Source organism: Gobio gobio, assembly GCF_949357685.1.
Source record: "Gobio gobio genome assembly, chromosome: 19".
In the NCBI taxonomy this organism is placed as follows: Eukaryota; Metazoa; Chordata; class Actinopteri; order Cypriniformes; family Gobionidae; genus Gobio; species Gobio gobio.
Window position 1 is genome coordinate 38,813,650 of NC_137112.1, and position 12,841 is coordinate 38,826,490.

The following is a 12,841-nucleotide window of genomic DNA, read 5'->3' on the forward strand; positions in this document are numbered from 1 at the left end:
ATATATATAATTTAATCCTAATATTCTAGTATGTAATTTGTGATATATACATATTATATAGAATATAGAAACTAAAATGATTGTGTAAAAATGGTATCAAAACAGGCTACTGATCAGTAAATTTAACAATAAGTAAATATTTTTCAAATTACATTTTGTCTGTAGTACAGTAAAACCTTTTTTTTTTTTTTTTTACATTGGAAACAACATTATTATGTTATAAATCAAATAAAAAGTTTTGGTTAGGGGAAAAAGTAAGAAAATACGCCTATGTGAAGGGTGTTTACCATGTGACCAAATGCGGAAGCTCACACCAGCGTGAATGTTCTCTCCTATGGAAGATTCTTTACCCAAACGTCACGTGTTGCTCAATCCAACGATTTCATTGGCTGATTCTGAGGCGGGAGTTTCAGATTGCTGGACATTCGTGATACTCCGTATGTAGTTCAAATGAGCTATAGTTTTGACTAAACTGTACAACCTATGCACATTTCAAAAATCGGCTATTTTGTCGCACCGGGGAGAATTATAAACACTTACGCAAATCTCGGGGGTTAAAAAGGGGTGTTAGTGAGATCTAAAGAACTGGCAATTGGATTAACGTCGTTAGCCGCTTTATTAGAAAACGGCTAAGTTCCTGTCAACGCGTCTCGTGCCTGCTCGCTCGCGAACGTCAACTTAATCCGAGCTCGCGCTTGTCTCTTTCAACGGTCAACCTTGGGGATATCATGAGTTTAGATTTGCATTAATCCCGGCAATTGTGTAGAAATAGTTTTTATAACTTCACCTAGATATGGATAACTACCGCCATCCAAGATATGAAGGTTCGAGTCAAGTGAGGGAGAATAAAATGCTTCGAAAAAAAGGATTTGGAGTCGGAGTGTCATCCCAGGGCAGTTCAAGTGGGGATGACGGAGAGAAGAAGCCTAAATTTGTAAGTTTTTTTTTAAAACAACTACTATCATTTAAACGCATCTCTGTTCTTATATCTGGTTATTATTCCATTCAATTATCATATGTCCCCACCCTGTTCATACCCTCCTGCTGCTCTCTGGTCTAGTACTGAATCACTGGTTAGTGGGACAAAACAGGCTACAAAATCTTTGTGTCAAGGAACTATTTGGAATTAATCTACTTTCAGAGGTATATTCTCACAATGTGTATGTTGCCTGCTATTCTATATTGGCCAATACTGTCAGATACAAAAATGATGTCAAATAAGTTCATGAATATTGACAAATTTATCATTGAATGAATGGACTCAGTATGTTTCAGCAAATGATTCTTAAAGGTAATGTTTCTTAAAAAGAAACCACCAGTCTTCAGACCATAACTTAATACTTTATATAGATTCAAGTATGTAGGTAAGTGAACATAATAACCAGAATATCAACACACAGGTTTGAGGTGTGCACTATAAGAACTTAGTCAAGTTAGTCTGTCTTTTGTCAGTGCTCTTCAGAAATGAAATGTCTTATTTTATACAAATTGAAGATGCTACTTCAAATTGACAGCATGATGTCTGTTTTTTTAGATGAATTAAAGCAACAGCGACACTTTTTTTTTTTTGGTTGTGTTTAAACAGACAGGAGAGAGACAGATGGATAAAAACACACCCACACATATTAAACCTCTCTTTCAATGCCATTAACTTAGTTGTTGACTGCCAGTGCTAAATTAAAGGATAAAATTAGCTCAGGGATAAGACCGAATAATCCAATCTTGGTTTAGTACTGCCGGTGTAAGAACAGTATTTTTTTCTGAAAGCCCTCCCAACATGATGAGTGAGACTGTGCCACTGTTAAATAATGTGCTATGACTTCTGTAAATATCACTGTGGTTTAGTTCAGGTGTTTTCAAACTTTGTAATGCCAAGAACCCCTAAATACCTTCTTAAGGCAGCTATATACTCTTCAAAAGTTTGGGGTAGTTAAGATTAAAAAAAAACAAAAACATCTTATGCTCATCAAGGCTGCACGTATTTGATCAAAACAGTAATATTGTGAAGTATTATTACAATTTATAATGAATGTTTTCTATTTTAATACATTTTAAAAATATAATTGATATACGTGATGGAAAGCTGAATTTTCAGCATTATTACTCCAGTCTTCAGTGTCACGTAATCCTGTGATAAATATGATTTAATGCTCAAGAAATATTTCATATTATATATATTGAAAATTGTTGTGTTGCTTAGTATATGAACAGAAAGATCAAAAGAACAGCATTTTTTTGACATAACATTATACATTTCTTTACTCTCAATTTTGATCAATTTAATGCGTCCATGTTAAAATAAAAGTATTAAATTCTTTAAAAAAAAAATCTTACCCCAAACTTTGGTATACTTTTAGTATAATATAAAGACAACATTGGCTTTTACTAATTGGCTTTTATGGCACTGAAGCCAAAACAAATGATAAAAAAAATATTATGTGGAAAAATTAATTTAGCTTGCGTTTCCACCACCAACAGGCAGGTTATTGCGTTCAACGCCATTCTCGTAGGGCTGTGCAATTAATTGAATTTTGATTTTGATTTTGGCTCCCAACGATCACCAAAATAGTACAATCGAGAAAAAACAATTATTTTGCCATGTTCTGTTTTGCAAGAACACTCTTATTTTGTCTTGCGTTCTGAATGAAACGCGCACACGCACAAAATTAGTGGCTAAAAACCCAGGTGATAACGTGAGCTCCACTACCAAAGGAGTTGTATAGTACTGATAATATTTACAATAATGCATTCAATTTGATAGGTGTTTCTCACATTGTCCCACAGCAACATTACAATAGTGTACATTAATGTACAATGTTTTATAATAGTAATTTATTCTATTTAGTGTCCAATTCATTAATTTAACATATTTAATATTGGGGGCATCCAAGTTTTGAAAAAAAAAAGAAAAGAAGTAACTCAGTAGTTACTTTCTCTGGTAATTAGTTACTTTTATGATGATGTAACTCAGTTACTATTTGTAAGAAGTAACTATAATAACTAATTACTTTTTTAAAGTAACGTACCCAACACTGGTTGTCTGGGAACAGTTTGGCTTCGAGGAATCAGACGACGAGCAGAAACATGCTACGTGCAAGATTTGCTACATGGTAGTGGCTGCAACACATTCCCAAAGTCATGTGAAATAATCGTGTTACATAATTGTGATTTCAATATTGACCAAAATAATCGTGATTATGATTTTTTCCATAATCGAGCAGCCCTACATTCTCGCACGAAGAAGAAGAATGCAACACTGCAACATACAGCAGATTTTGTTCTTGCTTCTCGGCATGTGGCTGTTTTGTCACAAGAAGACATGCTTTGTTTGAGCTAAGGCTGCAAGGGAAAACAGTCGAAAAAGCATGCACGAGTGACGATTCTCTCTCAACCAATCAATTTTCTGCAGTGAGTCTAGCTCCACCCTTTATTACCGGACTACTGTGCTGGGTACCCCAACAAAAGGGTGCCAGAAAAGTGCTACGGTTCGGAATTAGGGTACCATTCACAACTTCTGACAATGGAAACGGCAAAAACTGCGTACCGTACTGAACCCTACGGACCCCAGTTTAAACCCCCCTGGAAACGGCAAAAACTGCGTACCGTACTAAACCCTACGGACCCCAGTTTAAACCCCCCTGGTGTAGATACACTGCCTTTCAAAAGTTTTTGATGGGTAAGATTTATGTTTTTAGAAGAAGTCTCTTATGCTCACCAAGGCTGCATTTATTTAATTAAAAATACAAAAAAACCCAGTAATATTGTGAAAGATTATTAAAATGTAAAATAACGCTTTTCTATTTGAATATATTTAAAAATTAAATTTATTTCTGTGATGCAAAGCTGAATTTTCAAACGAATCCATAGTTTTTTTTTTTTACACAACTGTTTTCAACATGGATTATAATCATAAATGTTTCTTGAGCAGCAAATAGGCATGTGCCGGTATCACATTTTCATGTTGCGATTAATTGCTGAATCTTTTATCACGGTATACAGTATTATCACGATATTGAAATAAGTTGCAAAAAAAGTGGTTATACAATAACAGGTTTAATAACTTTTTTATAACAACTGTTAGTGTTAGTTCAGGTCCATTAAATAATACAGTTACAACTTTTGATTTTAATAATGTTATTAAATGCTGAAATGTAAATTTAACTAAGATTAATACATGCTTTAGAAGTATTTTTAATTGTCAGTTTGTTAATGAATGAACTAATGTTAAATAATGGAGCCTTTATTGTAAAGTGTGTGTGTGACTGAATAACAATCAGAACATATTCAAACAATATCTATAGGACATGTAATTTAGTCCAGATTAAAATATAAAATGTTCAAGTTTGAAAACGAATAGTCTTGAAGTATTAAAGGTCCCATGGCATGGCATTTTTCTATTATTTTATAGTATTTCCTGAGGTGTACTTATTTTGTTAGTATGATTTTTACATCATAAAATGTCATAATTTAGAAATAAAAGGCATTTTTTCTATACTGCTGTTTGCCCTGTGGCTGACTGCCCTGTTTCAAGAGGCGTGTCTGCTGTGAGACTTCAGTAAAAACGCCCACTGTTGTGATTGGCTGACATCTTTGCATTTGAAATTAGCGGAGGGGGCGTGGTTTAACGAGGTCTACGACGCACAAGCTGCTGCCAGAGAGACGGATGGACCTGAGTTCACTTCTCATCAGTTCTCTCAGCATGTCTCAGTTCAGGGTGAACTGTTGTAGTTACTAGAATATACTTCAGGTTATTAGTCTATTTCTAGTCGGAGGGACTGTCACTCATGTCAGAAAGTTTGTAACTTTAGTAAATTATGGATCAGCGCTGACTCGAGACGCGAACCGTTTAGAACGATTCAGTCCGATTTGGTGAACTGGTTCGGTTCACTAAAAAGAACCGACTCAAAAGAATGATTTCGTGAACCGGACATCACGGAGACGGAGCGATTGCTAACAAAGTTATTTATAGTAACTACTGAGTTGTGAGAGCGCTGTCTGTCAGCGCGAGTTTATTGTGTTTGTATCTGAGAGTTCTGAATAAACACGAGTCCCAGTCACGCCGAGTCCGTCTTCATCATCATCATTATATATATACCAACTTTGTAACACATGCAATGTACCATTACAGCGAGATGAACGAGTTAGTAAGTTTGATTAAAGCATTATTTCTAGATATGTTCCAATCATATGAAAAGCGTCAGTGACGCGCATTGAGTAACTTACACAGCGCAAACAAAGACACAACAGCTGTAATCGAATGTAATCCAGTTTATTGTGGGGAATAGCTGGCTAGCCTAGCCGGATACCCTCACGCTTACCCCCCTTCTGCTTAATCTCACGCCGCGTTTGGTGCCTCCGCTGTGGGCCAGATGCAGTACTGGGGGTCGGGGATGTTGAAGGCCGAGCTTCGGCGTGCGTGAGGTTTATCTCTAAAGATGTGGCTCTGCCGATGTTTAGCAGAAACTCCCGACTGTATGCACATTTAAGAACAGATAGACGCGACGAGGACATACAAAAACACTGACTCACAAGATAGAAAACACGAAAACACCGTTCTGTCGGGAGAGAGAGAAGCCGCAGTGTGTGCACGAATAATAAATAATTAGCTACACATAAGAAATCACTGATCACAGATCAGAAGGAACTGAAAAAAGACTTCTGTTTTCATTTGTACATCCAAACACTGAGAAACTGCCAGCGTTCACTCGTTCACAACCCATGATCTCTCGAGTGTTTGCATGGGCGTGGCAGATTCTCTGGGCGGAGGAAAGGGAGGTAACCGTTCCTGCTTGGACGTCAAACCAGGAGACTTCAGGATTGGCTAGTCTGGCCTGTCATTTTCTCAAAGGCAGAGAAAGACAGCCAGAACTCGGTTTTACACCGATCAACATTTCTATCCACTTGGGGACAATATTCAGGCTAGGGGAACTCATATTAATGTTGAAAAACCTCATAAAATGAAAATTTCATGCCATGGGACCTTTAAGTATTAGGTTATGTGATGAGCGGGGAAACGGCTGCATTTCTGCTGTTCCGTCAGCGCCCTCTGCTGTCAAAGAGTGAATGTGCACTTCAGCGTCACTTGTTCCGCCATGTGCTCGGCTCACGCACGGTCTGTTTACATCAGTGCGTGTTATTCATTTTAAACGGTTGATGGGTAAAGTATTCTTAAAATTCATTCTAAAAATCTGAATAATTCGTAATAAATAATTATTCACGGTATTTTGAAGTGCCCACGATAACAATATTGTGCATGTTTATTATTGCGGTATATCGTATTACCTTTTACCGGCACATGTCTAGCAGCAAATCATCACATTAGAAAGATTTCTGAAGGAACATGTGACACTGAAGACAAAAAATTCAGCTTTGCATCACATTATTTAAAATTTTTTTTTGTTCAAATAGAAAAGGTATTTTACATTTTAATATTTCACAATATTACAGATTTTTTTGTGTGGTATTTTGAATAAAATAAATGCAGCCTTGGTGGAGCATAAGAGACTTCTTCTAAAAACATAAATCTTACCGATCAAAAACTTTTGAACGGCAGTGTATTGAAAACCATAGTCGGCAGTTCAAATTTCTTGGAATATTTTGTAGATTGTCAGTTGTTATGGCTAAAGTATGTAAATGCAGTAATTCCTGATTGCACATTCTTGCAGTCACATTTTTCCTGTCTGTTGAAGCAGGTACTAACAAAGGAACTGTATTTTAGTTGCTTTTCACATAAACTGTAGGAAAATAGTGCTTTTTTATTCTTAATGCTTGTGTGGTATTTGTCTAACAGTCCTGAGATGTTTTCATCAACACACCCTTGCTGAGTCACAGAGTACCAAGCTTAAGTGCACTTCTTTTATCAGAATGAGGTCTACTGTCAGAATGTGTGGAATGCTGTGAGTGTTCGAGGCCATTTCCCCGTTGTGATTTTTTTACAGCTGAACTTGCAATGAGCAGTTCAGACTGCAGGTGGTCCACAGGCCGACTTTTAACTCCAGTAGTGGATTGTCTTGAAACTCAGTTGGTCTTTGACTGGTCACAGGCTGTGCTTGATCTGCTCTTGTCATCTCTCCGTGTCTCCTGTGTTCCCGGAAGAGAATGTATTGTTCTTCTCCTGTGGTTTCTGACCCTTTTAATGTGATTAATGGGATTTAGTCTGCTGAAAGCTATTGACTGCATGTGTAGAATCAGAATGGAAATTTGACTTCTACTTAACAAACCTTTGTATTATCATGCATAGCTTGGACTTGAAATTAATTTCAAACAGTTTTTACTTTTTGTAAGAAGGTAATTATTAATCACTACGTATCTGTCACGAGATCATCTTTTTGTGTAGCTTCACAAATAGTGTGGAGTGGACACTTTTAATTCAAAATTCGGCTAAAGTTTATGTAACATCATAAATTGAGTTTATTTATTTTCATTTTTACCCTGCGTAGCACTGGACAAAACAACATAGATCTCCAGAGGCCATTATTTACGCTGGTTTTGTAATGGAGAGGGATAATGTATTATTTATCAATAGTATATCAATCCGAACCAGATTTAAGATTTTAGTCATTTTACTTGTGTAAAAGAAATGCTTCCACAGGTCACAAATTCACTATTACTTTATTTTCTCAACAGTTACTTGTCAGCTATAATGTGTTTGGAAAAAAGCAGTCATTATTATTGTTCACATTTTATATTGTTCTTTTGGGAAAAAAATACTGTGTAAAGTATCTGTATTGACCAGTAGGTGTCACAATAACACCACAAAAGAGGGCATTGAGGCAGGAATCATTTCCAAGAACATAACACATGTTTTCATAACCAGTTTTTCGTGCCATTATTAATTCAGCGTTTAGGATGAGCTGCATGTACCCGATAAAGAAAACGGAGGTGAGAGGAAGAAAACAAGTGGCGGTTATACTTTTAAATCCAGCATTGTCTTTACCTTTCTTACTTTTTGTGTATACTTCCCAGTTTCTCCATAATTAGTATGATTCTCCAGTTTCTCCTTTTTTTTTTCCAAGACTGACAAATGGTTAACAGGGCTCCAGACTAACTTTTTTCACTAGGAGCACAGTGGCCCCCAACTGAAAATTTTAGGGGCACAACCAGAAATTTTAGGGGCGCACACCGTAAATCAACATGCTAACCAAATCTACTAATGTCCACTGTATTACTAATAGGGATCGGTATCGTTAAGGTTTTAATGGTATTACTACTTTTACCGATACTGCTTATCGATCCGGTACTTTAACAGTATTCTTACCGGTTCTTTTTATTATACTTTATATATTTTTTTTATAAAAAATAAAAAAAACATAATTAAGAACATAATTAACATGGCTTTATAATCTGAAAAGTAAAATATCTATAGCAAAAGAAACCGCAAAGTTTGAACAAAAATATAAAACATCTATTTGTAAATGGACCAGTGTGCAGGCATTCGGAAGGTCTGCTAACATTAATATTACCTAGAAAGATCAAACCTACAAAGAAATCTAATAAAGCAATGAAATGTAAAATAACACTGCATAGTTTTCACTGTATAAATTGATAGATTAATGCTTATAAAAGCTAAAGTTATTAATTCAAGAGATGTGAATATTTTCTATTTGCCTTTTGTTCGATTCGAATTAATGGCTCAATCGTCAGCAGGTTTATTAGACGCTGCCCCTTTAAGACCGATCGAATGTAGAACTAATAATATCATATTCTCCTATTTCTCCAAACTATTTACGCCCATTTAAGATATAAACTGTTAAAATAACTACTCTCCAATCCGGTCATTTTGACACCGGCTATTTGTTGTTTATTTGATGGTTTAGACGCGCACACGAAGCCTACAATAATGTGCAAATCGGTCAATTTCGCAGCACACACACATAAGCCGCCTTGAAGTTGGAAACAGCGTCTCTTGCGCGGATTATTGTGCATTTAATAGCTCTTTATGATCAAACACATCCCGCAGTTTAGCAATAGTAGAGACTGCAGTTTACAACAATCACTGAATCTGACGTTTAGTTTAGGTTTAAGGAGAAATGACAGCGCAGCTGAGAAGGGAAGGATGAGCTCGACGGAACACGGCTATAGGAATAGTTTTACCTCATATCATCTTTTTATAATTCTTGAAAGCCAAAATCGAAAATAAAATTAGATTAATATCACAGCACATCCCTAAAGTTTAAGAAGACTAAACTTTTGTGTAGTTCTCTTGGCCATCGCATCCTCACTCATTAAAGCTGACGGTGGTGTTGTGTTCGCTGGAGCTTCACGTGACAGAGCTCGCTCGCTCTCTCTCTTCTGGATTGCGAATGGCAAAAATGCATCACGGACAAATGGTTTAATATTATCTCATAAAGAAACGGCTGGCAAAGATAGAATTTGCCAAACATAACGTCTATCAATTATAATTAGTAAGTGTATTTTCTTAATTTCTCCAGTACCGACAGCAGGCAAATTTACTGGTCGCACATGTGCGACTGGATGTAAAATTCAGTCGCACTCTCTCAAATTTTAGTCGCAAAATGCGACCATTTAGTCGCACTCTGGAGCCCTGGTTAACCTTTCCCATGCCATTATGGCAGAACGTAGAGGAAGGAAGATGATAAATGTTATTAATATAAAGGTGAATAGTCCAACTTAGGAAGAGTCTAGTTAACTTGGGTAGCTGGCTTAGTGGCTTGATATTAGAATAGTTGGATTTGTGAAAGAGACCTTCAACTCCAGTTAGGGCTAAATATTGCATTTCAACCTTTTATTTTCTTATTGGTCTCTTTTGAATTAAATAAGCTTGAACTACATCATAAAGTGTGTCTGTCTTCAGAGTTGCACTGTAATGTTAATTGTAGAATAAATTGTCTTATTGAATGCTCAGCTGTCATAGAGATTGACAAATCAGTGATTGCATGTTAAGTGTGCCACGTGTAAGTGAACGGCAAGCTCAAAATCTCAAATGTTTCTGAAAATATATATTTTTTTAATGCAGCTTATGCAAGTTGCTCTAGTTGAGTCATTGACCGCTCAATTTAGCAGAGAATAGGTGCAGTTGCCAGAGCAGGTGTTCAAATTTGTCACTTGACATTCTGGGCTACCCTTCAGAAAGCATTGTCCTGGGCTAAACATTCAGTTCCCCCATCTGTCTCCAGTAAGGGAGGGAGACGGAGCAAGAGACCATGCGAAGAATTTCGGCACAGCCATAATGCTGCTTCAACAAGGGAACATATCATGGTGAGGGCATATCTTGGGTCTTTAGCAACCCGGGACGTCATTCACTACCCTCCTTCCCATTCATTTTTTTTTTAAAGTTTGACATCAACCTTCTTAGTATTCCTCAATCAATTCATTATAAACAATATAACAAGTAAAAAATTATAAAATAATGCCGGTTTTTCCATTATTTTCTGTAAAAAATTGTATAGGGTCGCTAACGACCCGAGGTGTGTAAGATTTTTTATGCGTCATTTTAATCTTTAATGACGGAATAGGTGCAATTTCACCTTTATTCCACAAGGTGGCAATATCAATGAAAAAGTGATGTTTCACTCATAGTTATCTGCAAAAATTGAAATGGCTCAGCGATTTATTGCAGAGCAAGTACTGAATGCAATCAAATATTAGTGTCTCTGTCACTTGATGGTAGATCTGGTGGAGAAGCTGTCAGTGATCAAAATATTGATTTTGAAGATGTTGAAAATTATCGTTTTGAGAATATGTTTGAGATCTTGAATATGCTCAAACTGAACCCTTCCAAGCTCCAAAAGGTAATGAAAATGCTTTATTTTATTCTTCTGTAATTGTTACACTAATATCAGGAGAGTTCTATATTATCGCGGCAGGCAGAGATCCATCTGTGTTGTAAGATCCATCTGTGTATGTAAGAATGATTGGCGAAACAGTCATGCATTTAAGTGGCACTGAAATGAGGAACCAAAATCTGCGCTCTGATTCAGTCCAGTTATTTACCGGTTATATAGGTATTGGCACCGGTTTTCGGAACCCAACCCTGCTCATTACCAGCAATTATGATACCTGATTGATTTCTCTGTTGCGGAATTGCAAGAATGCACTTGGGAGAACAAAAAATCAAGGAGATTTGAGGTGCATGATGGAGTATATGCCCAAAACCCCCCAAATAAATTCAGCTTGTATAGTTGCTGTTATACATCCAGAGCCAAAACAACTAGATGGATTTTACAGGGAGCTTTCATTCTCATGCTGTTCTGACAGCCCTCTGACTTCTCTCTTCCTCCCTTCATTTGGAATGGAGGAGTTTGAGCAGCTTAATGTGAAATGTTCCCAGAGTGATGGGTAGACAGTACCGCTGTGGTACTGTCTGCAGGACTTGTTGATTGAGATTTGGAAAATTTAGTTGGAATCCTTTCTGAATGTCACAGGATGACTTCGACATCCACACATACAGTAAGTGTCTCTAAAATTAGTAACATAGGAAAAGAAATAAGGGCCAAAGGCAGAAAGTATAAGGTTGTATGGCAAGGGGTCGAAATGGAGGATGCTCTTGCTTCATTGAAAGGCCAAATGGCAGCATTGGGCTTACTGAATAGAATGTTGGAAGAAGCAATTACAGAAGCTGCCAGTGATGCTCTTCTTTTATCACAAAATGTTCTGCTGCTTTAATGGTGCAGTTAACTTTTGACTGGCCTAAATGAAAAAGGATCTGACTTTTCAAACGCCGGAAACAACAATGCCAGGGAAAGTATAGCTGCAACTATCAAGGCCAGAGCAATTATGTCCAATTTTCCTCATCCCTTTTCCACTGTTGTCTTTGAACTTTGAGGGGGGTTAATTTGTAATGAAAGGTAATTTTCTTATTCAGCTTCTGTCACTCAGGTCTCAAACATACTACACCTGGAGATTTCTAAGTAAGTGATGATAGCTTGTTCCCCTCGGTGGCTGCACTTATTACCTGGTGCGATGAAAAGCTAACTGAAACCAAGCTGCCATCAAGGCCAGCATGACGTTGCCTCTTCCTACGGCCTGAAATGTAGGATGTATGCTTTTTCTTGCATTCTAAAGACCGTTTGATATGTTTTAAAAATATATATATTTATTATTTTTAGCAATTTGTTCTAATATTCACTGAATTTCAGGTACAGCATGAGTCAAACATGCTCTTTGAAAGTACAAGATTTTTCAGTGTTTGCTGAGAGATGCAAGAACAAGTTCTTGACTTTGTTTCAATCTGTCACTGATTTAGATTGCTTCTACTGTTACAACATTTATTTTCCTTTTCACATTTAAGGTAATTCCTTGTTTCACTCTGTACCCAGAGATTGTGCTCGCAGGATGGCATATTGGTGACTTATATATTTTACAGCTTATAACCTTATATTTCATTACATGATATGATGTCAATATATCAAGCAACTTGTACCAAATCTGCTTTTTGTCTCGAAGTACTGAAAGTCACCAGAATAAAGTCAACCAAAGTGCTGATAATCTGAAAACGCAGACAAACATGTATTTTGAAGTTTTTAGCGATCTGCATTGAGATATTCTGCTCAATTTAAAAGGAAAGTTTGCGATTGTGTTTGCTGAATAACAACCTCTGAGGTACAATACAAAGTAAAAATTAACATAAATTGGAGGTATTGGAATTATTATAATACATTTCACTGCTTTTAGCTTTTGAGAGAAGCTTTTTAAGGGTTTACCAGTTTTCATAATGTAAATCTTTTGAAAAATACATAGCCACTTTGTTTCATCATGATTATCAGTTTAAACCCCATTATTGTGCAGCCCAATGTGATGATACACAGGGACTTCTGGGAATGTCCTTTTAAGGTGATGATAGACAGGGCAACTTTTTGAGTGAAACACAAGGGACCACGAC

At 36.6% G+C, this 12,841-nt stretch overlaps 1 protein-coding gene across 1 annotated transcript in view; it reads left to right on the top strand.

Moving 5' to 3' along the window:
* Positions 1-617: 617 nt before the first annotated feature.
* diaph3 (diaphanous-related formin 3) overlaps positions 618-12,841 on the top strand; it is a 429,281-nt gene continuing 417,057 nt past the window's right edge. The window contains exon 1 of the mRNA XM_079844146.1: positions 618-934. Within this exon, the coding sequence (XP_079700272.1) occupies positions 794-934 (141 nt within the window). The 5' untranslated portion in view covers positions 618-793. The remainder of the gene's footprint in view (positions 935-12,841) is intronic.